Below are 23,790 nucleotides of genomic sequence, written 5' to 3'. Positions count from 1 at the left end.
CAGTTTGACCCCCGAAGCAGTCCGCGGGAGTGAAAATAAAAGTTTACCACTTATAATTAAAAGCCCAAATTTCGGTGCTTTTTCGGTAGTTCCCACACCCCTTATTTGGGCCTAGATCTATGTCTGATCCATGGCGAGCAAGAGATATCAAACCTAACAACTGCAAAACATCAAATTATGGTAAAATTTAGAAGGGCATGGCTCCTGAACCCCCCCCCCATATGTTGATTAGGTCAGGGGGGCAAGCCCCCTGAAACCCCCCTATTCTTGGGGCCAAAACCAGTGAATAACAATTGGGGGGTGGGAACTACAGAAAAAGTGCTGTTAACCGTTCACGTCTCTCGCATTCAATACTCGCCGTCTGCTCTCTAGATCTAGATCTACACCTTTTCCCGATCAAATATCAAGTATCAAATGCAGCAATGAAAGTTCAAATATCATCTGTCTCTTAGCTACATTCGTTGTTTACTGTTCTCGTCTCTCTCTGTCAGCTGTCTAGATCTAGATCTAACCGTCACTGTCACCTCGTTTTATTACATCCAACACTTCGACCATTGTAACAGATCTTACCAGGCAGACACAGCAACATATTGCATTCCTGATCAAAAATCAAATAATACAGAGTCAGTCTCGAGGATTGACAGAGAATACCGGTATACGAGAAGCCTTTCTGCGAGGTGATGATTAATTATATAATGCTCGCTAAAGTGAGCTTCATCCCTCTCATGTCCCTTTCCACATACATCTCCTCCATGTTTCCCGTGGCCTACCCCTGCCTCGTGCTCCTTGTGGGTTCCATTGCAGTGACTGTCTTGTGATGTTTCCGCTGGGCTTTCTGAAAGTGTGTCCCATCCAACGCCACTTTCTTAGTCCTATTTCTCCTTCTATATCCTTTTGTCCTGTCCTTTCCCACAGCTCTTCATTTCTTATTCTATCCTGCCACTTAATTCTTAGGATATTCCTCATACATCTGTTGATGAAAGTCTGGACTTTATTCAGCACTGTCTTTGCTGTCTTCCAAGTTTCGCAGCCATAGAGGAGCACAGACTTGAAATTGGAATTAAAGAGTCGAATCTTGGTGCGCAGTGAGACGTTGCTTGCTTTCCAGACTTTTGATAAATGCTTGAATGCTGACCTTGCCTTGGCGGTTCTTGCTTTTACATCTGCCTCAGTTCCACCTTTACCATCAATGACACTTCCAAGGTAGGTAAAGGAGTCCACTTCTTCTAGGGGAGTGTCTTCTACTGTCACAGCAGGGCTTGACACTTTTCCTAGCTTCACTACTTTCGACTTGCCCGGGTGTATACATAGGCCAACACTCCTCGATAGGCTGTTGAGTTCCTTAGTCTTTTCTTGCATCTGAGCATGTGTGTGAGAGAGCAGTGCAAGGTCATCGGCGAAGTCCAAGTCGTCCAGCTGCTGTCGAGGGATCCATTGTATTCCATTACGCTTGCCTGTGGTGGCTTCCTTCATGATCCAGTCAATTGCCAGTATGAAGACAAAAGGTGAGAGCAAGCATCCTTGTCGCAGTCCTGTCTGTACCAGGAATGGTTCTGAGAGTTGTCCTTCGTGGAAGACTTGGCAGTCTGTTCCATCATGGGTAGCCTTCACAAGCTTGACGATTTTCTCAGGTATTCCATAATGCCGCATGAGTTTCCACAGAGTTTCCCTGTCCACGCTGTCAAATGCCTTTTCATTATCAATGAAGTTGACCACGAGTGGTGAATTCCATTCAAGGGATTGCTCAACAATGATGCGCAGGGTAGCGATCTGGCCCACACATGATCGGGTCTTGCGGAATCCTGCCTGGTTTCCTCTGAGCTTCTCATCTGTTGCCAGCTTGATTCTCTCCAGGAGTATCCTGTTGAACACTTTCCCAGGTATGGACAGGAGTGTTAGGCCTCTACAGACCTGCCACTCTATGAAATCTAAAAATCAGGATTTTAGAGTAAAAAAATCAGGATCTGGTGAAAAAAATCGGGACCAACGGCAAATCAGTGATAAGGGGCACTGGGGGGGGGGGGGGGGGGTCATGGTTCCCCTTCATGGGACAAGTATGCAAGACAAAACTTTTGAAGGAATAATTTCACGTTTGGGCCTCTAAATAGAGAGAAAACTGAAAGACAGCATAATATGTACTCGAGTCCGAGTTGGATAAACTGGGGGAGCGCAGGTTGCAGTAATGCTGAAACTCTCGTAGTCTTGAAAACAAATGGCACATAACTCTAATCATCCATGCAAAAAGCCCGCGTTGTCATACAGTAAAAACGTTTGACTTCCATCGCATATTCACTCAAGGCACCTCCGCCACCCCCGCCCCGAAAAAAAAAATCTCGCCAAGGTTGTTCATTTATTTTTTGTTATTCCTTTCCCCTCAATTAGCACCTGTATCATGGCACACACTTTAAGCCCAAGTGGAAAAAAAAATACCCCCCCCCCCCCCCGGTTAAGTCCCCAAAACACCTCGACCAATGCGACCGGTGTGAATGAGCTTTGTTGACCTCGACAGCCAACGGTCCCCGACACACGCACTACTCACACCTACGAGGTCAGGTCACGTGATGCGAATGAGCGTTTGAAAAATTCACTGACATGTTTTGATGATGGGCCCGAATAACCAGCACCCAGACAAAGCTTGCGTTTATTACTTTTAAGGGGATCCACTGGTCAGATCAGTAAAAATTTTGAAAAAATATCAGTTTTCGGATTTTGGAGTATCTTAATAGATATCAATATCAAGGATCCATCTTTAGAAGCCTAATTCCTTTATCAAACTTAGATATAGCTGGAAAATGCATTTAAGAGAGGCAGCAATGTAGGAAAATCTTCACCAAAAATTATCTCTCTTTGCAGTTTTCTCACAATTGTTTATCTGACCATGTAGCAACACTATTTTGAGTAGATCTCAGAAAGTTACTGTCAGAATTGTTTCACATTTGGACACAATCTTTTATACACATTTCTCTATAACTTTACAGGGGCATTTTTGCTGTTTATGGTACACATTTGGAGTTTTAGGCCTGTTTTATTTTACAAAATCTTAAAACATTGGAGACCTGAATGTAGCGCATAGTAAGGACTGTAAGGCTCACAAGTCAGTACAGAAATTTCAAATTTGGCTCTGTAAGGTTGTTCTACCTACCAACAGTAATGGCCATGCCAAATATTAGGCTTCTATCTTGATGAGTGTTGATGATTGACAAAATATAAAATTGTTTTTAAAAATGCTGAATCAATCCTTTATTTTTGATGGCTCGAGATTATTATGGCTAAAATCTTGAATTTTTTGCTTGGTAACCTTTTTTTGTACTATGTCACCCCCTTTGATGCAGAAAAGCAAGCATTAGTAGACCAAAAACTACAGCATTTGGGTGTTGACCATAGCTACACCCCCTTAAAGCAACGGCTGAACAACGAATAGCTTATTTTAAGGCCCATGTCATAATTGTTACAGTAATCAAGACACCATTGGAGAATTCTGGGTTATAAAAGCGAAAGTAGATCTTGAGCGTATCCAAGTCGGAATTCAAAATTGATACTACGTCGATTTTAGTTGAAATACCGTGGGTGAGTCTACTAGATTCGGTATAGATGCTTTAGAAAATAGCGTTCCAAGTTCCTGCAGATAAAAAATCCAATCGGTGCTTCCAAGCAAAAGAGATTGCAAAACTTTTTATATTTTTTTCTAAGAATCGGATGCAACAGACGCAACGAAAAAAATCAGGATACTGGCTATAGAAATCGGGAAAATCGGGATGCTTGAGATTTGGGGAAAAAAATCGGGATATCCCGATGAGTGGCAGGTCTGCCTCTATAGTTGTTACAATTGCTGAGGTCTCCTTTCTTTGGCAGCTTGATTAGGTGGCCTTCCTTCCAGTTTGATGGTATTTCCTCCTCTTGCCAAACCTTTTCGAATAATACTGAGCATGGAGAATTTCCACTGATGTATCTTTATCTGCCTTAAGGGCTTCCGGGGGTATATGGACAGGACCAGCTGCCTTGTGGGACTTCAGTGCTGTTATAGCTGCAGCAATTTCCTCTCTCGAAGGTGGTTCCGTAGCGATTGGGAGGTCATTTCTGGCAGGAAGAATTTCTGGTTGGTTTTCTGGAGGTGGTCTATTCAACTTCAAGAGTTGATCAAAGTGTTCTCTCCATCGGTTCAGTTGCCCCTCCGGGTTGAAGATAGTCTTTCCCTCTTTGTCTTTCATTGGTAGAGTGGGCTTGCTGAACCTACCTGAAAGAGTCTTTGTTGTCTGTGGCTGCATTCTCTGCCTTTTCGGCCTGGCCATTCAGGTAGGTATTCTTGTCCTTCTTGATGGAATTCTTTACCTCCCGGTTTACTTCGGTGTACTCTTGTTGTGCAGCGAGTTTCTCAGTTTGGGTACGGCTGTTGTTGACTTGGGCCTTCAGCTCTCTTCTTCTTTTGATTTTGTCTAGAGAGTCTTGTGAAATCCCTTCATTCCTGGTGTTGACTTTGGGTCCTAGGATGCTGTGGCAGGTTGCATTTACTGCCTCTTTTATTTTGTCCCAGTGTTCGTTTACTTCACATTCATCCAGATCTTGAAGGGCTTGAAATCTGTTCTTCAGTTCCAACTTGAATTCATTCTTCTTTACTGGGTCTTTTAGAAGGCTCACTTAATACTTTTGGCACTTCCAGTTGTGATTTGTGCATACCTTCTCTGTTTCAGTTTAATCTTTCCAAGGATCAAATGGTGGTCTGATGCGACGTCTGCTCCTCGTAAAACTCGGACGTCTGAGAGAGAGAGAGAGAGAGAGAGAGAGAGAGAGAGAGAGAGAGAGAGAGAGGAGAGAGAAAGAGAGAGGAGAGGGAGAGAGAGAGTGTGTGTGTGTGTGCGTGTGAGAGGGACAGAGAGACAAAAAGCGAGAGATAGAAAGAGAGATAGATACAGAGAAAGAGAAGGGGGGGCGGGGGGCAGAGAGAGATAAAGAGAGAGACAGAAAGAGATACAGACAGACAGATAAAGAGAGAGAGAGAGAAAGAAAGAGAGAAAGAGACAGAGACAGACAGAGAGGCAGGGTGCTCAAGACCATGTCAAACAACCTATTGTGTTTAAAATATGTGAGTTGAATTTCAACTGACAATATCGAATTTGAACTCTCTATTCTGTCCCCGTGGTAATTTGCAAATTGCCCCCCAAAAAAGCCAAAATTTGCCCCCAAAATTGCAAAATTTGCCAAGAAATTTGCATTCAGAATCCATACAGACAATTGCTGCTTATCCCATGAAACAGACATACTAAAAAAGACTGGCGTTATTGGGGGTTATTTTGAAAATTCATACATACTTTTATGAAGAGAATATTAGAAAGCTATACTATATACATCATCTTTACACATGTATAGTTTATCAAGAAACATCACAATGGAATTGAAACTAAGGCTGGTGAACTGCTACATCATTCCAATCGTGTCCTATGCCGTGGAAACTTGGACAAAGTACAAAAATTTAGAACACGAGATTGAGGCTCTGGAAATGTGGATCTTTTGCAGACTAGGCAGAATCAGCTGGAAAGACAAAATCACAAATGAAGCTGTGATGCAAAAACTTTAAGTTAAAAGAGAAATACTACGGTACCAAAACTAAAACCAGTAAAACTAACATAGGCCCTACTTCGGGCACACCATGCGCCATGACTCACTACCAAGGACAATTCTCACCGGTCGGATGAAAAGAAAGAGAGCTAGAGGCAGACAACGGACGGAAGTCATAGACTGATGATGTAAAAACCGGGATGGGTAACAGCTTGGCAATGCATGCTTAGATCACAAGACTGAACTGGTAGGAGACTCAAGGAACGACAACCTCTGAAAGTCAGGGATGACACCTAGGCAAGGCAAAGCAAGTCATTCATTTGAAAAATAAATCTGAAAATGAAAATACAATCAAATTTACATCCAAGATTCATAAGCAATGAAGTTATTGCAATATAAGAAACCCTAATGCCTTTAAGTTTTATTCATTGAGGTGTCGTCTCCTCTCAGAAAAAACAAGATTGTAAATATCTATGGTTGCTACGGTTAATGCTGCAACAGTGTACCAGTGTGAACGGTAAAAAATAGTAGAACAAATAGGATTAGAATAGAGATCAAGACTGCCAATGAATTTCAGAACGAAGGGAAACAAAACCTAGGCCTGATGTGAAATTTGAGTTCAAGAACAGCTCAAAAGAAGGAAAATATTTCTGAAAACTACGTGTTTTGTAAAATTTGCGGTACTTTGCGGAGAGCTGCAAAATTCGCGGCCGCATTTGCCGAAAAACCGCGATGACAATCTATTGTTACAGTTGATAGCGCTTTTTTCATATTTGAGCTTCCTAGAGTTACATTTGCTCTCTCTATTTTGATGTTTGAACTTACAATGTTGAATTTGATTTGACTCCACTATGTTGAATAAATTTTGCTGTTTCATTTGAACGCTTTATTTTGATATTTGATCAGGAAAATGTGTAGTAAGTTTTGACGGCACTTGCAACACTAGTAGGTTATATAAGTGCCGCAGACTAGAGGTGTTACAAGACAGTAACAAACACAAAAAAAAGAATAGATAACGACAATAGAAGTTTGATAGGAAAGAAGGAGCAAACCACACCAGAGCACCTGCAAACCACCCTCATCAATCCAGTTTTGCAAGCATTTAGGCGATGCACTTTGCATTTACCCCCTTATTGCCTTGATACGTACCTGGTATGTCATAGAAATGCATTATTTTTAGCTTTGAGCCATACCACGAACATCGTAAAAGTTGGCAATATATTCTGTTTCTGGATATCTGTAAAATGTTACATGAACATCCTGCTAATCATTAGGCCCTAATTCTTCTATACGGAGATTTAGCCACAATCATGGTGTGGACTAATATATTTGGGAATAAAAAATGTGCGCATCAGTACCAAATTTGCTGGTATTAGTTTACTTCCAGTGCTAAGCTTGAACAGCTTTGACATCAAGACTGGAATGAGACAGGGATGTTTAGAATCACCTTTCCTCTTCATATTGGCAGACGATTGGCTGATGAAGGAAACCACCAGAGGACACAGAAATGGTATGCAGTGGACCCCATGGACACAGTTGGACAATCTGGATTTTGTGGACGACAAGGCGCTTCTGTCGCACACCCAGGAACAGATGCAAGCAAAGACTTCAGTATTAAACAGCCTATCAGAGTCTGTTGGATTGAGGATCCACCCTGGAAGTCAAAGGTCCTAAGGAAAGATGCACAACGGAAGGAGCAGGTCACAATAGAAGGAAATGCACTAGAAAACGTTGAATCCTTCTGCTACCTTGGGAGTATAATTGACAGAGAGGGAGGCACAGGTGCTGAAATAAAATTCCGCATTGGAAAAGCACTTGCTGCTTTCATATCATTGAAGAGGATTTGGAAGACCAGAGATATCTTATTTCAAACAAAACGGAGGATTTTCAATTCAAATGTGCAGCCAGTCCTGTTGTATGGATGTGAGACATGGAACGCATCAAAGACTTGCATAAAGAGGGTCCAGGTTTTCTTGACCAAGTGTCTACGAAAGTTACTGAGGATCAGATGGACAGACAGGGTCATCAGCGAGGAAGTGTAAAGGAAAACAAGAAAGATCCCAGTCAGAGATGAGGTAGGAAGAAGGTGGTGGCGATGGATTGGACATACTCTCAGGAAGTCAGGCAGCGGCACAATAGAGAAAGCGTTGGATTGGAATCCACAGGGTAAAAGATCAAGGGGAAGGCCGCGAGGAACCTGGAGAAGAATCACAGAAATTGATGTACAGAAAAGTGGGAAGACATGGAATAACATCAAGAGGCTAGCCCAGCATAGAGAAAGGTGGAAAGTGTTTGTCCGTGGCCTATACCTTGGTGCAGGGTGAGAAAGGCAATGATGCTAGGCTTGAAGGCAATCGATAAACACAGGTCTAGTCTTGCAGATGAATGTGTGCTCTTGCAAAAATGTAAACACCAAAATGACTTTAAAAAGGCAGCAAATTTCACTTTTTGACTGAGATTTGCAAGTTTTTAAAAGTAATGAGTGAGACAGGGAACATGGGAAAGTGAGGAAAAATACATTTGAAAACCCGGAGTCCAAAAATGTCATGGCTGGGCTAGATCTAGACCGTAAGCCCACTGACATCGAGGAAACCTCAGATTGCTGACCTTGCTAACGCACTTCGTAGAAAATCATCGCTGACAGTAGGAATGCACACCACTTGGCAATGAAAGGGTTATAGCCTACAGCAGTTCACAGACAAAAGGACATAAGTGTCACAAGGACACTGTGGAATCCGGTGCTCGTCAGTTTTTGGGCATGTAGAGTTATTGGTATCATCTGAAAGCTTATTCATTTGTCCTGCTTTTGAAGTAAAAAAACCCCCCCATCTATTTTGAATGGAAGTCAAGATATTTGCGATTGAAGGAGGTATAGGTCACCTGGTTTTCAGTGGTAAAATTAGTGAGAAAATGGCTGCCAAAGTTTGGAAACTTCACTTCAATAGCTTGAGGGTCCATGGAAACTGAAAATTTGCATATTTTGAGCCTTTAAGAAACGTATTTGTGTAAAATTCACAAAGAAATGTGTTTTTATATGGACAAAAAAGGTGCTGAGCTGAAAAACAAATTTGAAAAAAATTGTCAAACTGGCAGAAAAATGCTTGTTTCTTCTATTTCATCATTTTGACGAACGCCTGATTTCACCACAATGCCTCACATATTGCATGTTACCTGTACTCTTGTGGCATGTTCATCCTCATCAGCAGCACACAGGAGACGAAGTACATTCCCTGACCAGGCAGATGGGGAAAGAAGATATGAATAAACTGAACGTTTTACACGCCTCTACACTGAGGGAGGGAGGGAGGGAGGGAGAGAGAGAGAGAGAGAGGGAGAGAAAGAGAGAGAGAGAGGGGAAGGAGAGGGAATGGGAAGGAGGAAAGGAAAGGGGAAGAGAGAGAGAGAGGGAGGAAAGGAAAGGGGAAGAGAGAGGCAGAAGGAGGGAGAGAAGGAGAAGGGGAGAGAGAGAGAGAGAGAGAGAGAGAGAGACAGAGACAGAGAGCACATAGCACTTACCAACCAAGTGTGAGAGAAGGGAGAACGAAAAAAGAACAGTAAGAGAAAAGACATCCAGGTCCAAGTGATAGCCATTCATTAGGCAGACACCCACACCACAAAAAACTTGGTACAAATCAAACACTTACTTTACTTTACTTTTCCGATCCAGCGGCCATTTGGGTTCTAGCCCTTCGGTCTGTCAATATGGCAAAGAATTTACATGTTTTAATCAGCTGTGCTTTGTCGCTGTACAGAGTATTTCCGATGTCTGGGGAGGCAGGTAGGTAGGTGCTACGCAGGTCGTTAAGTGCAGGGCAGTTAAAGAGGTGGTGTGGTACTATTTCATCCTGGCAGTCGCACAACGGGCAGTCGGGTGGGGTATCCTTGCGGATCCTATTAAGGTAGGAATTTAGTGGGATGTGTTGTGTTCGCAGGCGAAATATTGTGACTTGTTCTCTTCTTCTCAGGGAATTTATTGCATCTTTTGAGTTGGGGGCTGTCATGTGTGCAAATACAATTCTTCCAGTTTTGCCCATTGCCCATCCATTCAGCCACCGTTCCCTGGTGTTGCATTTGATGATGTTCTTGGCTGTCTGTTGTGATACTGGGTTGTGTGGTTGTGTCTGTGATGCTCCCTTCTTGGCAAGGGTGTCTGCTCTGTCGTTTCCTGGGATGTTGCTGTGGCCAGGTATCCACTGTAGTGTCAGGTCGACGGCATAGGTCTGTATGAAGGTGTTGATTGTTTGAGCCATGGACAGGCAGGCTGGGCTTTCGAAGTTCATGTTTTCCAAAGCTTGGAGTACTGACTTTCTGTCTGTGAAGATAATATTGTCCTTGATCTTTTTTGGATGTATTATGAAAATGTTGGTCAGGTGGAGGATTGCTGCTTCAATGGTGATGGTCTCAGCCTCGCAATTTGTAGAAGAAGAATCACAAGCATCAAATAACTCTTCACATGTTTTGTCAGGATGTTCAATTCTAACCCCAAAACCTGCGTTCATAGTTCTCTTGAAGGCTGACCCGTCTGTGTAAATATGAATTGAGTCACTAGGGTAGGAGTCAATTGCCTTCAGAGCTGTTGTCTTCAGTTCTACAGGGTCACATTCCTTTTTCACTGTCTCTTTAATGAGGGAAGTTTTGAGGTTGGCCTTCTTGATGTCGGTGTTTGGGGGGAGTTCTGGTCTTAAGGGTTTCAGCATTTCTCTGTTACACGGAAGATGGTGTTTTTCTACTAGTTCAGTGGCTATGTCAAGTATTGATCTTCCATGAATCCGTTTCTTTGGTACAAATCAAACACAAAAACTGATTTAACATTGGTAATTTTCTTACCAGAAAATCAAGGCCATGAGCATGTGTGTGTGTGTGTGTGTGTGTGTGTGTGTAAGTGAGTGTGTGTGCGTGCAAGTGAGTGTGTGTGCGTGCGTGCGAATTTGTGTGTGTGTGTGCAGGTATGAGAGAGATTTACCATGTATTTACCATGCCCCAGCAAATTTCTTTTTTGTGGAGATCAATAATATGCTGTCTTATATTATTTTATCCGATCGTATAAAGAATGCCCAGAGTCTGTGGTGGAGTGGTTAGGCCCTTTGCTGTCTCAGGCAGGAGACCCGTGTTTGATTCTCAGGTGGGGGGGAATGTTTACCGAGTGTCTCTGTCTTTCTGCTTAAGCGTTCTATGCCTCTCAGTCCAGGTTGGCCCTGACAGGCAGGATCAGAAGCCCACCTCCTAAATGATTGATCTACATTGTGTCGACTGGGGTGTAAAAACATCTACATTAACTCTTATCAACCAGAAATGATTTCATGGATTTGAATCGGTGCTGTCATTCAGAATTCGCTTTATTTCTTATATCACGACCAATTATGGATTTTGATCCATCTTGTTCACCATACCAAAAGATTAACAATCGTCAACATGAAGGAAGCATGGAAAGTGAGATTGAATGCAGAAAAAGCAGGTGTATTGTAGACATAGCTGCCACTCAAGAATTTCAAAAAAGGAGGAAATTCATGCGAAGGCGAACGCGCGCTCTCCGAAGGCCGGAGTAAAACCAGTGAGATCCAGAGGCAATATATACTGGAAAATCTAGCTTATGGTTTTGGAAGGGAAAACTGTCATATATGTTAATCATAGGCAACTGAATTAAAATGTATTTGAAAAAAAACAACAACAACAAAAAAACAAAAACAAAAACAACAACAAAGGCATTAAGTAGACCAACAAGCATTTGAGTTTGAGTCAATTTGACACAGTTTGGAATTGGTGACTAAAAATCCAGTGTTTGTTGCAAGCTGGTGTCTTATAAAAAGATTTCTTTCACTTTAAACTTGTACATCGACGTAGAGCGCGCGCAGTATTGGATCAACGAGGCAACACCTTTGCCGCTGTACTGAGCACTCCTGTACAATTGCGGTCCTGTTTGCACTTAACTTAGTAGTCCCTCTGTAGTGTGTAGTTCTAACCTGAATTAAAATTACAGCCTACGCTATCTAATCTAGATCTAGAATCTAGATATCTAAATATGTGTAAATCTAGATTATATCTAGAGATAGACTATCTAGATCTAGATTCATTTCAACAGCCACAATAGCCGTCATGTAAACAAACGGGACCGCAATTGTACAGGATTGCCACGGGCCGCGATTTCTTTATCGCACCAAACGCAAAGTGCAGCAAGCGGAGCTCCTTTTATTTTTGCATTCTGCATCAATTTCTCTCGAATTTCCGCCGTTTTCAATGACAACTCGGCGCGCTAACGTCCCGATGCCCGATCGACACTTTGTTGCTCCACAACAAACAAAGTGAAACCAGCGCTAGGCCTAGAAGAACGGAAGTAGAAAACTACGGGCGGACATGCGCAAGCTGCGTTTTCGTCTCTCTCCCGGTTCGGTGTTTTCCGCGGGTAAAAAAGTATTGTAGTATAGCAAATTGCGACCAAGAGCGGTCCAGCGGAGGAAGGAGCAAAGTAGCGGGAAAAGCTAGATGAAGCAGAGTTTCCGCTATTTAGCGGGAAAGTGGCAGCTATGTGTAGAGGGATTTCAGTAACAATTCTGAGTGGGAAAACGACTCTTGACTCTAGATCTAAAACTGTCGGCCATACAAAGCGCTATCGCTAAAAAAATACGCCTTCAAGTTGCGAAATCACACAAAAAAAGGAAGAGTCATCGTGTCTATTTTTAACTTGACCAGTATTATAAACATGGATTTGGAGGACGGGATGGAAAAATGTATTAAATTGAAGGAGACGAAAACAACACGCTCTGTGTCGTTCTGGCGCCTGGGGGGTAAACAGAAACGACACGGAGCGTGTTGTTCTGGCCGATAAAGAACGACAGAAAAAGATCCTACCATGATCTGAGCCAGGCACAGGACAATGACGTTGGAGGACTTGCTGCTGGCAATAGCGTAGAAGAACTGCAGGGGATCAGAAAGAATCAATTGGTGAAAATGGTGAAATGGTATAGGTTTAATGCCCCTATCGACACTACAGTCCAGCAGAGCTGCCAACCTTAAGCCAAAAAAGCATATCTGTAAGCTTTTTCAGCGATCGCAAGATTTTCCACCACTTTGCCAAAATGTACAACTTTTTGCTCGATCCGATTGATTGTCGAAACAAAATCTTGTTCCGTTTGCCACCCTGATTCGCGACCGCCAGCGGTCCAATCTATTATTAATAGGCCCCTATGACAGCCAATGTACCGTTGGATGAAGACACTCACAACATCACAGTGACTTCCCTTGATTGATTTTGACCTAATTTCATTTGTTTAGGCCTACTTCCATCGAGTTCGTGTTGCGAGTTGGCTTTTCTTTTAATTTTTGTGAGAGTTTTAATTGCGTGTGTGTCGAAATAGTGATATTTGTCATATTGTACACTTTTTTTCCCAATCTTACACTTTTTCAGCTAAAATCTTACACTTTTGTGGCCGGTGGGGTTGGCAGCTCTGGTCCAGTCCATTTATAACAGCCTCTGTTAGTACAGGAACTTGCATTATACAGCAGTGATAAATCAAATCTCCTGGGTTTTTTCTCTATAAGCGTAAGTAATATGAACCTGGCTATAACAGGGTTCAATTTGAGCAGACTCGGATATACCAGTGATCTTGCAGAGCATGAACTTGCTTTCGATCCGACAAATTATTACAATTTGTCTCAACCAAGACATTTTGCCTGTGTGTATGATTGCTTGCCTAAACACACACTTTCAACCACACACCCCCACATAGATCGATTTCGCCTCAGTGTAAGCAAAATAGCCCACTGGAAAAGGATCTGCAGTAATCGAATATATCGCTGGCTGGGTGCAACACTGCGACGAGCGCCAAAATCCCGAAAATCGTTTTTTCCCGTTAGTATTGATACCAAAATAGTGGCGCACATAGTGTCAAAATATCAAATTCCTACAATGAATTGAGCCGAAGTTGCAATTGAGCGACAAGGTGTATTCCATAAATATATTGAACCAATACTGCCACAAGGGCACTTGATGCTATGTTGCCCCGAGAATTTTGCTTTGGTTTGTCCATGAAGACTGAACAAGAACACATGTCGCTTTGTTGCCCCGAGATTATTGCTTTCTCTGGTCTGTAATTTGCATTTATACACCTATCGCAATTTCGCACTGCCCAAGTTTAGTTTGTTTTGGCCACACCACTAACAAAACGGTAATTGGTTAGACTCTTTTGTCTCAACTCGTGATTCTGCGGGTTACTGAGCATTGTCAATGGTCATAATACAGTAGTCTCCGCCTAAACGCACGGTGCTCGGGAGGGCTCCTTAGCATGTGTTTATACGGAGCGTGCGTTTACATGAACCTTAGCAAAGGGAGGAAGGGACGCAGTCATCTCATATTGCCTTGATATTCAAGTGACCTTCCTTTGGGGTGGGGGTCACTTTGGGCCGATAATGTGACGACACATGACTGTTTTGTGAAAGATTTCCCGACAGCGGTTAAGACTACAAAGGCATTGAATGGGTGTGTATGTGTGGGGAGGGGGGGTGGCAGAAAGACAGACTCGATGTAATGAATGCATCATAAAATGTCGGGAACAGATAGCCTAAAAAAGGAAATTGTTGATGATAGTTATACCTCATAGAGACGACGGCGGCCAGCCACGTGGCTTTCTAAGCGACCACCCCCGACCGTAAATTCATGAACAAACATTCACGCGTGTTCCGCATCATAGGCCTAGGTCTAACTAAACATTACATGCAGTCAAACACCAGTCAGAAACCTTCTCCCAAAGAGATGCTTGTCCAGTGATCAATCAAATAACGTTTCAGCCCCCCAACCCCACAACATTTCACCGACCAGTCCTGGACCTATGTGTCTGTGGAAAGTTGGGTGTGAAAACGCAGTCCATCACTCTCTTTCTAAGCTTGTCCTATACAAGCTATGCAGATTGTAGTTTGTGGTGAAAAGTTCCCTTAGTCAAGGGAAGCTGTTGGCGTGTTTCGCAGATTGGAGCGTACGTTTACAGGGAGTGACCGTGCGTTTGCACGTCTAAATTATATAATAAAAAAACCGTCAGATGACGAAAGCGTGCGTTTGAGCAGAGCGTGCTTTTGTATGGCGTGCGTTTAGGCGGACACTACTGTACCCCCCCCCTCCCCCACAGAATATGGTGTTGCAGCATAGTGTATTGTTGAAAGGCATAAATTCTCTGTTTCTTTGCATCATATTCCTATACGCATTTCAAATGCAAGCTGTTGTTTATGTCAGATAACTTTCAGCAAGCATTCTTATAATACATAAATTGTACAGAAGATCAGTACTTGATTATAAGTTTCTCATTTTGATGTTGTAGTTGTTGTTTTGTAATGAATACATTCAGTGCAAAGGAGATCACAATGTACGTGGCCAAGAAATTGTGGCTGGGCAAAAAGCAGGCGATGGACATCATGGAGGAGAAGAGCCAAGGAGAGAAAGTAGGCAGGCAACAATTGAGCAGGTTGAAGGAGATAGAAGGAAGAAACAGGATAGTGTAGGGGACGAGGAAGAATATGCCATGAGGTGAAAAGCAGACCGACGAAGAGGTACAAGATGGTGACGGAACAGGAGAGGAACAAACCCAAGTGAGGGGCAGAACACGAAAAAGAGATTAGGGTAACTGAGAAATTCTGGACAGGCCTACATCTCAGTAAGGGGCATATTGATCTCAGGCAGAACTATGAAACCCAGCTGTCCCCCTTCATGCCAACTGAATTGCTCAAAAAATATCAGCGAGGATGAAAGTATGACCATGATTGAAGAATTTTGGAACTTGGCTGACAAAAGAGAGCTGCAACATTTCTTACTCAGACATGTTGAGGAACGACCAGTAAGTAGTAAACCTATTGGCGCCTCGGGAAAAGAGTCAAGGGTGCAAGTGTGCAGGACTTTTTCTGGAATACGTTGGATATTAGGTGTGATCAGATTTATATAGGACGTTTAAACGAGTTACAGCAACTGGTGCCCTCAAACCACAGAATCAGGGAAAGCACGGCCAGTACTGGAAGATAGACGAAAACTTGGTCCAAGGAGAAAGAGATCACAATTCCTCATTTCAGGTTGTGGACTCACACTACAGTCGAGATGACTCCGTGAAAAAATACTTGGACCCGTCTTTGTCGGTGGCGGCCATGTACCGACTCTTCTGCGAGAGATGCGGAGAGGAAAAGGTCAGTGAGGACAAATATCGAAGAGTCTTCGACTATGACTTCAACCTTGGCTTTCATAGGCCCAAGAAAGACCAATGTGAAGTTTGTATCGCGCACAAAAACAACAAGGACATTGCAGAGATCTGTACCAAGAGATCTGTTGCCAATGCACTGTTACTGAGAAATCAATATTTTTGAGTGCTAGATCTAGGTCTAGATCTAAATAGTCAAAACATTTTTTTCTCCCCAAAATCACTACTTTTTGATGAAATTACACAAAAAGTGCCACTCAAGACATGTATAGGTTTATTCCAAATGCAATTCTGAATAATTCCATATAAGATACGAGAAGGTTATTTTCTGTTTGTGATCGTTTTTCAAGATTATAAAAATTTCTTTTTTTTTTCAATATCGGATGTTATGTTCAAAATGTACAAATATTATGGAATGTAGGTAAATAACTGCAAACTTTTCAATATTTTCCAGTTTTATATTCATTTATGGTTATTTTGATGTATCATTTGACTAGGTGCAAACATATTTTTTGAGTTTCACCAAAGATTATAGATTTTTAATTTTCAAATTTTATCCGCATCCAATCAAAATTGTGTTGCATGATCGTCTCTTACAGGAACAAAAGTTGAAAAATACATAAATAAACATTACAGATGTATTCTACAAACCATACTGAAAATATTGGTATATAATACGTTGATATTTATTTGAATTTGTGGCCCCAAAGACCTTTTAACTGCCCACTAGTCATCATCTCTTTCGCTCTCCCGAAAAAAATTCTTCCACAAGCCGAAAATAATATGTAGCGAATGAGTTAATCTTCTTATCCCAATCTGCAAACAGTGTTTAAAAGGATCTGCTATTCCAGGACAGTAGTGTCACAGAGAGAGGAGAGAGAGAGGAGAGAAGAGAGAGAGAGGAGAGAAGAGAGAGAGAGGAGAGAAGAGAGAGGAGAGAGGAGAGAGAGAGAGAGAGAGAGAGAGAGAGAGAGAGAGAGAGAGAGAGAGAGAGAGAGAGAGAGAGAGAGAGAGAGAGAGAGAGAGAGAGAGAGAGAGCTTACTCTGGTAAGTGTGATGAGGAAGCCTCGGATGGAGGTCACAATGATAACTCCGACCAGGAAGAAGGAAATCTGCTGAGACCAGAACTTGATCTGTGGAAGGAAGACAAGACAAACTTGAAACCAGGCTCAGCTTAGTTTTAGTAAGAGTTTTACTGTACTCACAACACAAAAAGGTCATATATAAGTGTCGAAGATTAGAGGTGTTACAAGAGAGTAATAAACACAAAAAAAGGAAGAGGGGAGACAAAGATGATAGGTGTTTGATAATAAGAGAGAAGGAGCAAACCACACCAGAGCACCTACCAATGTTCTGCTGGGTGGTTGGATAGTAAATACATTTGTTACCCCCCATGAAGTGAAGTATCTTAAAAAACTGCAACAAAATTCCCTTAAGAAAAATATACTATACTCATGAAGAAAACGGAGAAACAAAACGCTTCCTGATGGTGAACATTTCACTCCCCCCGCGGCAGTGCAACTTACTGAAGTGTCTTTACGCCAATCTCAAAGGGGGGACATTAACCATGTTCTTATGCACAGTAGAATTGTAATTGTAATTGGGCTGATTCCTCAATGTCATGCTCCTAACTGTGCCTGAACTGCAACAGGGAACTTTTTTCCCCTAATCCTTACTATCGTCGTTTTTCCTCTGCTTTTTTTGTATGTTTGTCACACTCTTGCGACCCGCTATTTCTGGGGTGCCTTGATAGTCGAAGCAGACTTCGTTCTGTTGAAGCTAGAGAGGTGAGCAGAGTAAGCCTGATTCCCTGTGAGGATATCTCCGTTGACATCAACCCCTTGCCGCTCATATGACCTTATACAGTTGCGAGCGCCGTAAAACCTCTACTCAAACTAAAAAAAGGCGAATATTTTGTTAGGAAAACAATATCAACTCACTGAGCTAGTCTCTGGTGTTGGGGGGGGGGGGGGGGGGGGGGGGACACAGCTCAACAGCCTTGAGGCAATGTGCTTGCCTCTCGTGTTATGTTAGCTAACTCTTTAACCCTGAAATTATTTTCCACGTTTTGACTGAATTTTTTCCAGATCTTGAGAAACACGAAACAGGGGATACATGAAAAATATTCATTTCATTAAATGGCTAAAACTGTGTCAGAGTGAAAGAGTAAGTAGTTTACACATTTATCTAAAACTTCTGAGTCAAAATAAATCTATTTGGATTCATAAAAGATTGCACTTGCAGTAATGCTTCATGCACCCTGCGATCTGACAGAACGCTAGGACAGTCCACTCAGGGACCAGGTGAGTTTCACTGGACCCTTCCATCGTCCACTCAGGGTAATAGAGTGAAGTACCTTATCTGAGGGTTCCCTGGTTATGCTTATAAGTATAAATGGCCAATGCACGTAGGTGTAAATGAGTAATCCTTTCACTCTTCTTTATGGAAACAAACCACACGCATGACAATCTGTTTCTCTTTCACTCTTTCAGAACACAATGGACTCCATAATTTTACGCACCCAATTTAAAAGCGGTGAAGGGTGTTACCTTAAAACGGCTATAATAATTCAGTCAAATAAGGATAGATTTGTTTGCGTGAGCACTCAAATTATTGGTAATTGAACAGAAAATCACAATGTGGGTGAAAATAGGTAATAAATGTAGAACAGGACCAGGTGTAAATCGGTACCCCAAAACGCCACTTATGTGGCAATCCCTTGAAACGAAGAAGCAAAAGCGTCACTTAAGTGGCGATCCGGAATCAAAGTGCTAAACTGAAGAACCAGATGCCAACTACAACCCAGATCTAAAGGAGGTAGCAGAAGAAGACAAGCAAGATCTCTTGTTTGTACGACTTAAAAGAAATACACCGACACATTAACAGTAATTTAGCACAAGAGAAAGACAGACGGAAGAAAGAACACAAAAACGCTTAGAGGTGTTTCGCCATTACACACAAAAGACGCGAGTCCGAATCCTGAGTGAGGAAAATCTTGATCAAGTTTCTTGCTCTTTATGCTGGGAAGTTGTATCCCTTCTCAGCCCAAATTGGCCGAGAGGCACGGTTGAAGCTGCCTCCGACATGACATAAATTGTGTTGATGTGGGCTTAAAAACACCTACTTGTGAAATAAACAAAACATTTTTAAAAAAAGTAAACAACACAACAAGAAAAATATTCCGCTCACATCAAACTCAAAGCCAAAGTACTTGACCGCAAATTCAATTCCTCTGGTCACAGGGTCTACTTTTCCAACACGATCAAAGATGATATTGATGGTTGCCTGAGAGAAGAGAGATGAAACATTGCCTTGCGCATATTGTCTAATTGAAAAAAACAACAACCCAAAAAGCCTCAAAACAACCAACACCGTAAAAATAAAAAAAAAATGAAATGAAAATATAATATATGCATTTATGTAGGCCTTATCCTTGTTCTACAGCATGATCTAATGTATTTTGCAACCATACAAATGACATAATTATGATCAGGAAAGAGACTAAAATCTGTACTGAACAGTGTTGCACAGACTAATTTGAGATAAAAACAGTTTTGAATGCATTGAAACAAAAAACAGGGCCTATTTTGTATGTCAACATATTGCTACTTTAAGAATAAAGAATAATACAAGGCCCATTGAGCATTTTTTTTTTAGAAAATGGAAATGGACAGCGTAGATGCTATTCAATGTTATTAAAACGTTCTCTGTGTGTGAGGTGAGGCAGAGTTGTGGCTGAAGCCTTAAAAACTGATTTGCTAAGTTAAAACAACAGACCGTGCAAATTTTAAAATATGTAAACAAAACATACAGTACAAGCAGTCGATCCGTATAACCTATACGTAGCGTGTTAGAAATGCAAAGCTGACTCACCATGACAATTTTCCAAACACAATAGATGGAGAAAAAATGCCCAAGAAAGTTGAAGTAACGACCCTTGAATGTCTTTGAGTACTCAATACGATCCTGAAAAGAGAAGAAATATAGAATCCACCTTTAAAATATATCTATTTGGTGTTTAAGGCACACTGTTACCTCAGTTGGTACCATGCTGGATCACACTCACACATAGCAGAAGACTAGTTCAAACCTCCATAAAAAGAAGTTCTAAAGTTGGGTCATTTTGGGGATTTTTTAAAGCTTTCAACCCATTTTTGGCTTGGTCAAACCAAAGATGGGTGTCAAACTTGGAGGTTCCACCTCTTAAGGGGAGACGTACACTCCCGGGAACATTTTCAAAACTAATGACTTTTATTCAAGTTCATGTAATTGTGCAAGAAGTTCATAGGTAAATAGGATGTAGGCCCACTAAGGGTGAATTTGTTGAATTTTCTTTGAAAAATGGGTCTCTGTGGCGGCCATCTTGGATTTTCAAACCAGTTTCTTAGTGCAGAAGAATTTCATAGTAAATATTGAATTATCAGCCTGAAATTTGGCACACAAGTACAAACTTTTATGAACTGGGGATCCATGTACGGATTTTGACCTATCTTTAAAACTAAAAAAGTGAGCCCAAAGTCATTGGACCCCCTAGAGTCAGTTGACGAAATTTTGGGAGGTTGACTGGTTTTGATTTAATGACCCATTTAGTGACCTTTTTGCCATTTTTAGATTTAGTACCAGTGGTGGGTTTACCCCCCCCCCCCCCCCCGGCCCTCATGAAGAAAAAGAGTTAAAGGAACAAAAGATGTAAATTTACAGTTTCCAAGGACTCTCAAGCTTTGGAAGTCATCAAACTTTGGAGGCTATTTGTATCACGACGCAGTGGAATCAGGCGCTCGTCAATTTTTGGCCATGTGGAGTTATTGGTGTCACCTTAAAGGTAGTTCATTTGCCTTGCTTTTGATTACAAAAATATCCAATTGTCTCGAATAGAAGTCAAGATATTTTTTATTGAATGAGGAGGGGTAGCCTGGTTTCAGAAATAAAATTGTCGAGAAAATGGGCGCCAAAGTTTGGTGACTTCTATAGCTTAAGAATCCTTGGAAACTGCAAATTTCCTTTTTTTGTGCCTTTAATCAACATTTTTCCATAAAACCCACCTATAAAAAAGTTTTTGAATGGACATACAAGGTGACGAGCCAAAAAACAAAAATTTGAAAACATTTTCCAAACGGGTAGAAAAATGGCAATTTCTCGGATTTCTTTATTTTGACGAGCGTCTGATTTCACCACGCTGCCTCACATTTTGTCTCTCATTTTACCATTGAAACCAGCTGACTCCCACCTCCTGCAATCCAAAGTATCTCAACTTCAATTGAAGAAAGATGGATAATTTTTTCATCGAAAGCAAGACAAATGGACAAGCTTTAAGATGATGAGAATAACTCCATATGCCCAAAATTGGCAAAAGCCTGATTCCACTGCGTCGTGACACACATACATTGAAGGAAATGATGATCTCTCATGTGCACTATAGAGAACATACAAACTATTTAATACAGGTGGAAATAATTCTTACTTCTCTAGCATTTATAAAACTTCCAGCAGAAAAAAAAGGACATCCGCAAAATGTTTCCAGACAGTAGATAAAAAAAGTATGTTTTCACAGGACTTCCAGACAGTAGGAAAAACAGTAGTTTTTACCAGATTTCCAGACAGTAAACAAAACAGTTTACTTACCCTAGCATCGTGAAGGTCGGCTGTTTCAAGAAATAACTGTCGACTTAATTCTTCTAAGGCTTTTGTTTCTTGCTTCAGTGGGCCTAGATCTGAACAATGTGGGTCATGGAAAGTGGGTCATCAGCCGTACACATAAAAACAAGGTCAGACAGAAACTCTTTGCTGGTCTAAGTTTATACAGTCACCATACTTTATTAATTTTATTTTTTGCTTTAGTAAGAGTTTTACGGAAATTGCAACACAATGTTAAAAGTCTTATAAGTGCCGACGATAAGAGGCGCTACAAGAGAGTAATAAATACACCAAAAAAGGAGGAAAGATAAGCACGACAGATGTTTGAAAGGAAAGAAGGAGCAAACTTCACCAGAGCACCTGCGAACAACTCACTCACCATACTTTGATTGAAGAGTCACGCATAAATGAATTCAAGATCAGTTAGTGCTGGGAAAAACCCAAGACATTTTTTTTTTGGTTTGAACTTATAGAAAAGCAAATCAACATGACAATGGTCATTCAACACTAGGGAAAAATCAGACAGACATACAGAAACAATAGTGGGAAAGAAAAGAAAATGGATCTACCAGTGGCGCCCTCCGGCCAACGCAAATAAACGAGACAGATAGATAGACAGACAGAGGGAAATGGGAGGCTAGAAAAGAAGTAGGAGCACAAAATGAATCCTTGCTCCCAAAATACAGATATATGAGGGTCATGAGGAGTCGGAACATATCTAGCAGCTGAGCATACACATGAAGTTATAAGTGAGTGCATGTGTCTTTTGTTGTTCAGCTTGCATTTCGGGCAGTTTTGCATAAATCTCTTGCTTCCAGATCTAAAGAGATTCGGGTAAAAGCGATAGATGGGGTGCTGCCATTTCAGAAATCCCTTGGGTTTGAGTTTCCTATTTTTGTTCTACTATAACCTGATGTGTTTTGGGGCTGGTCTTTGAGGTAAGAAACTGCTATTCTTTATGAATTGATGTTTTAGTTTTAGCAAGGTTTTACGGCGCTCGCAACAGCATAAGGTCATATGAGCGCCAAGAGGTGGATGTCAACAGAGAAGTCAAAACGGGGCATTGGGTTTACTCTGCTCACATCTCTAGCCTCAACAGCACAAAGTCTGCTTTCACTATCAAGACACCCCCATACAAAAGAAGTAGAGGAAAAATGACAATAGTAAGGAGGAGGAAAGAAAAAGCAGCAGTTCGTCTTATGTTGTTCCGGCACAGTATGAGCATGACATTGATAAATTAGCCCATTTACAATTCTACTGTGCATAAGAACATGTTAATATCCCCCCTTTGGGAATGGCCTAAAGACACTTCAAGTAAGTAGCACTGCCCTGGAGGGGGCACGATGAATTGACGACAGAATAAGATTTCAATTTCTTTCTCGGACGACCCAAAATGCATTTTGGCACGATGGTATTCGAACCTCGCAAAATTGCAAACTGATGGCCCCATAATATGACAATGGTCTGGGTTGTATCTAGACTTTTCTAGTGCTGAAAAAGATGACGGCGATGCTGACCCGAGTGAAGTAGAGGGGTAAGAGTTTGGTAAGGGCTAGAGGAACTTGAGCACAAGGGTGGCCATTTTTGGTGAGGAATGTAAAAGGGAAAAGGTGTAGCCAGAAAAGGTGTAAATAGAGCCGGAAAAGGTGTAGATAGAGCCGGAAAAGGTGTAGATAGAGCCGGAAAAGGTGTAGATAGAGCCAGAGAGGGTGTAAATAGAGTTGAGCAGCAAGGATACTCTCAGCACCAGAGCCCACGCCTGTGGCCGCACTCTTCAGGAGTCCCCAAATACCCTTGGATGGAGTACTGAGGCTGGCTCTGCGCAGACTATCCCTCTCCGATAAGGCTACCCTGGAGGGGGAAAAAGAAACGGTTTGATATATTTCACTCTATAGAAATGATCTTGGTATTATTATTACAGTAGAATCCTGTTACAGTAGAAAAAGGCTATAGCGGGACATTTTGTTCCAGAAGAAAAATCCCGCTGTAAGCAAGTTCCCGCTATAGGAATTCAAAGGGGAAAATACTGAAAAACTTCTAAAAATCCAAATGAATACCTCCCTTCTATATCAATAAAATTTGCCCTTTTGATTAGTCTTCCTTTTCTTATCAACTTTGTTGATTATCTCGGCTTTTAATTAGAGTGAGAATAATTCCCTTTTGTCATTGTTGGAAGCCATCATTTACTTGGTTTCGTTGCTTGTGCTGTCTATCGTACCGGAAGAGCAACTGTAGAACTGGTGAAGTGGATGCATGCGTATGCCTATGAGCGTCAATGATCGCAATTCAATGAATCAGGAATCACACACTACACGCTCTCCTCTTCTTTCACTTTTTGGCCTAGCATAGGCCTAGGGCTATGGCCTATACCCTCCTCTAACTAAGCTAGGGCACATCACTTTTGGAGTGGCTCACGTAATGCATCTCTCTGCCG

General features: G+C 41.7%; 1 protein-coding gene across 2 annotated transcripts in view; it reads right to left on the bottom strand.

The window, feature by feature from the left end:
• Positions 1 to 23,790, bottom strand: part of LOC101855941 (Golgi pH regulator) — a 46,039-nt gene that overhangs the window by 4,430 nt on the left and 17,819 nt on the right. Inside the window, exons 8-15 of one of the 2 annotated variants that reach the window (XM_035969300.1) lie at positions 23,095 to 23,207; positions 21,345 to 21,433; positions 19,596 to 19,688; positions 18,912 to 19,007; positions 16,766 to 16,855; positions 12,400 to 12,465; positions 8,725 to 8,783; positions 4,675 to 4,753 (exon numbers count right to left, since the gene is read on the bottom strand). In XM_035969300.1, the coding sequence (XP_035825193.1) occupies positions 4,690 to 4,753; positions 8,725 to 8,783; positions 12,400 to 12,465; positions 16,766 to 16,855; positions 18,912 to 19,007; positions 19,596 to 19,688; positions 21,345 to 21,433; positions 23,095 to 23,207 (670 nt within the window). In that variant the 3' untranslated portion in view covers positions 4,675 to 4,689. The remainder of the gene's footprint in view (positions 1 to 4,674; positions 4,754 to 8,724; positions 8,784 to 12,399; positions 12,466 to 16,765; positions 16,856 to 18,911; positions 19,008 to 19,595; positions 19,689 to 21,344; positions 21,434 to 23,094; positions 23,208 to 23,790) is intronic. The other variant, XM_013081541.2, reaches the window with a different exon arrangement.

The sequence above is a fragment of the Aplysia californica genome, unplaced genomic scaffold (genome assembly GCF_000002075.1).
Source record: "Aplysia californica isolate F4 #8 unplaced genomic scaffold, AplCal3.0 scaffold00135, whole genome shotgun sequence".
Taxonomy (NCBI): domain Eukaryota; kingdom Metazoa; phylum Mollusca; class Gastropoda; order Aplysiida; family Aplysiidae; genus Aplysia; species Aplysia californica.
This window is presented reverse-complemented; position numbering and strand designations above follow the sequence as displayed.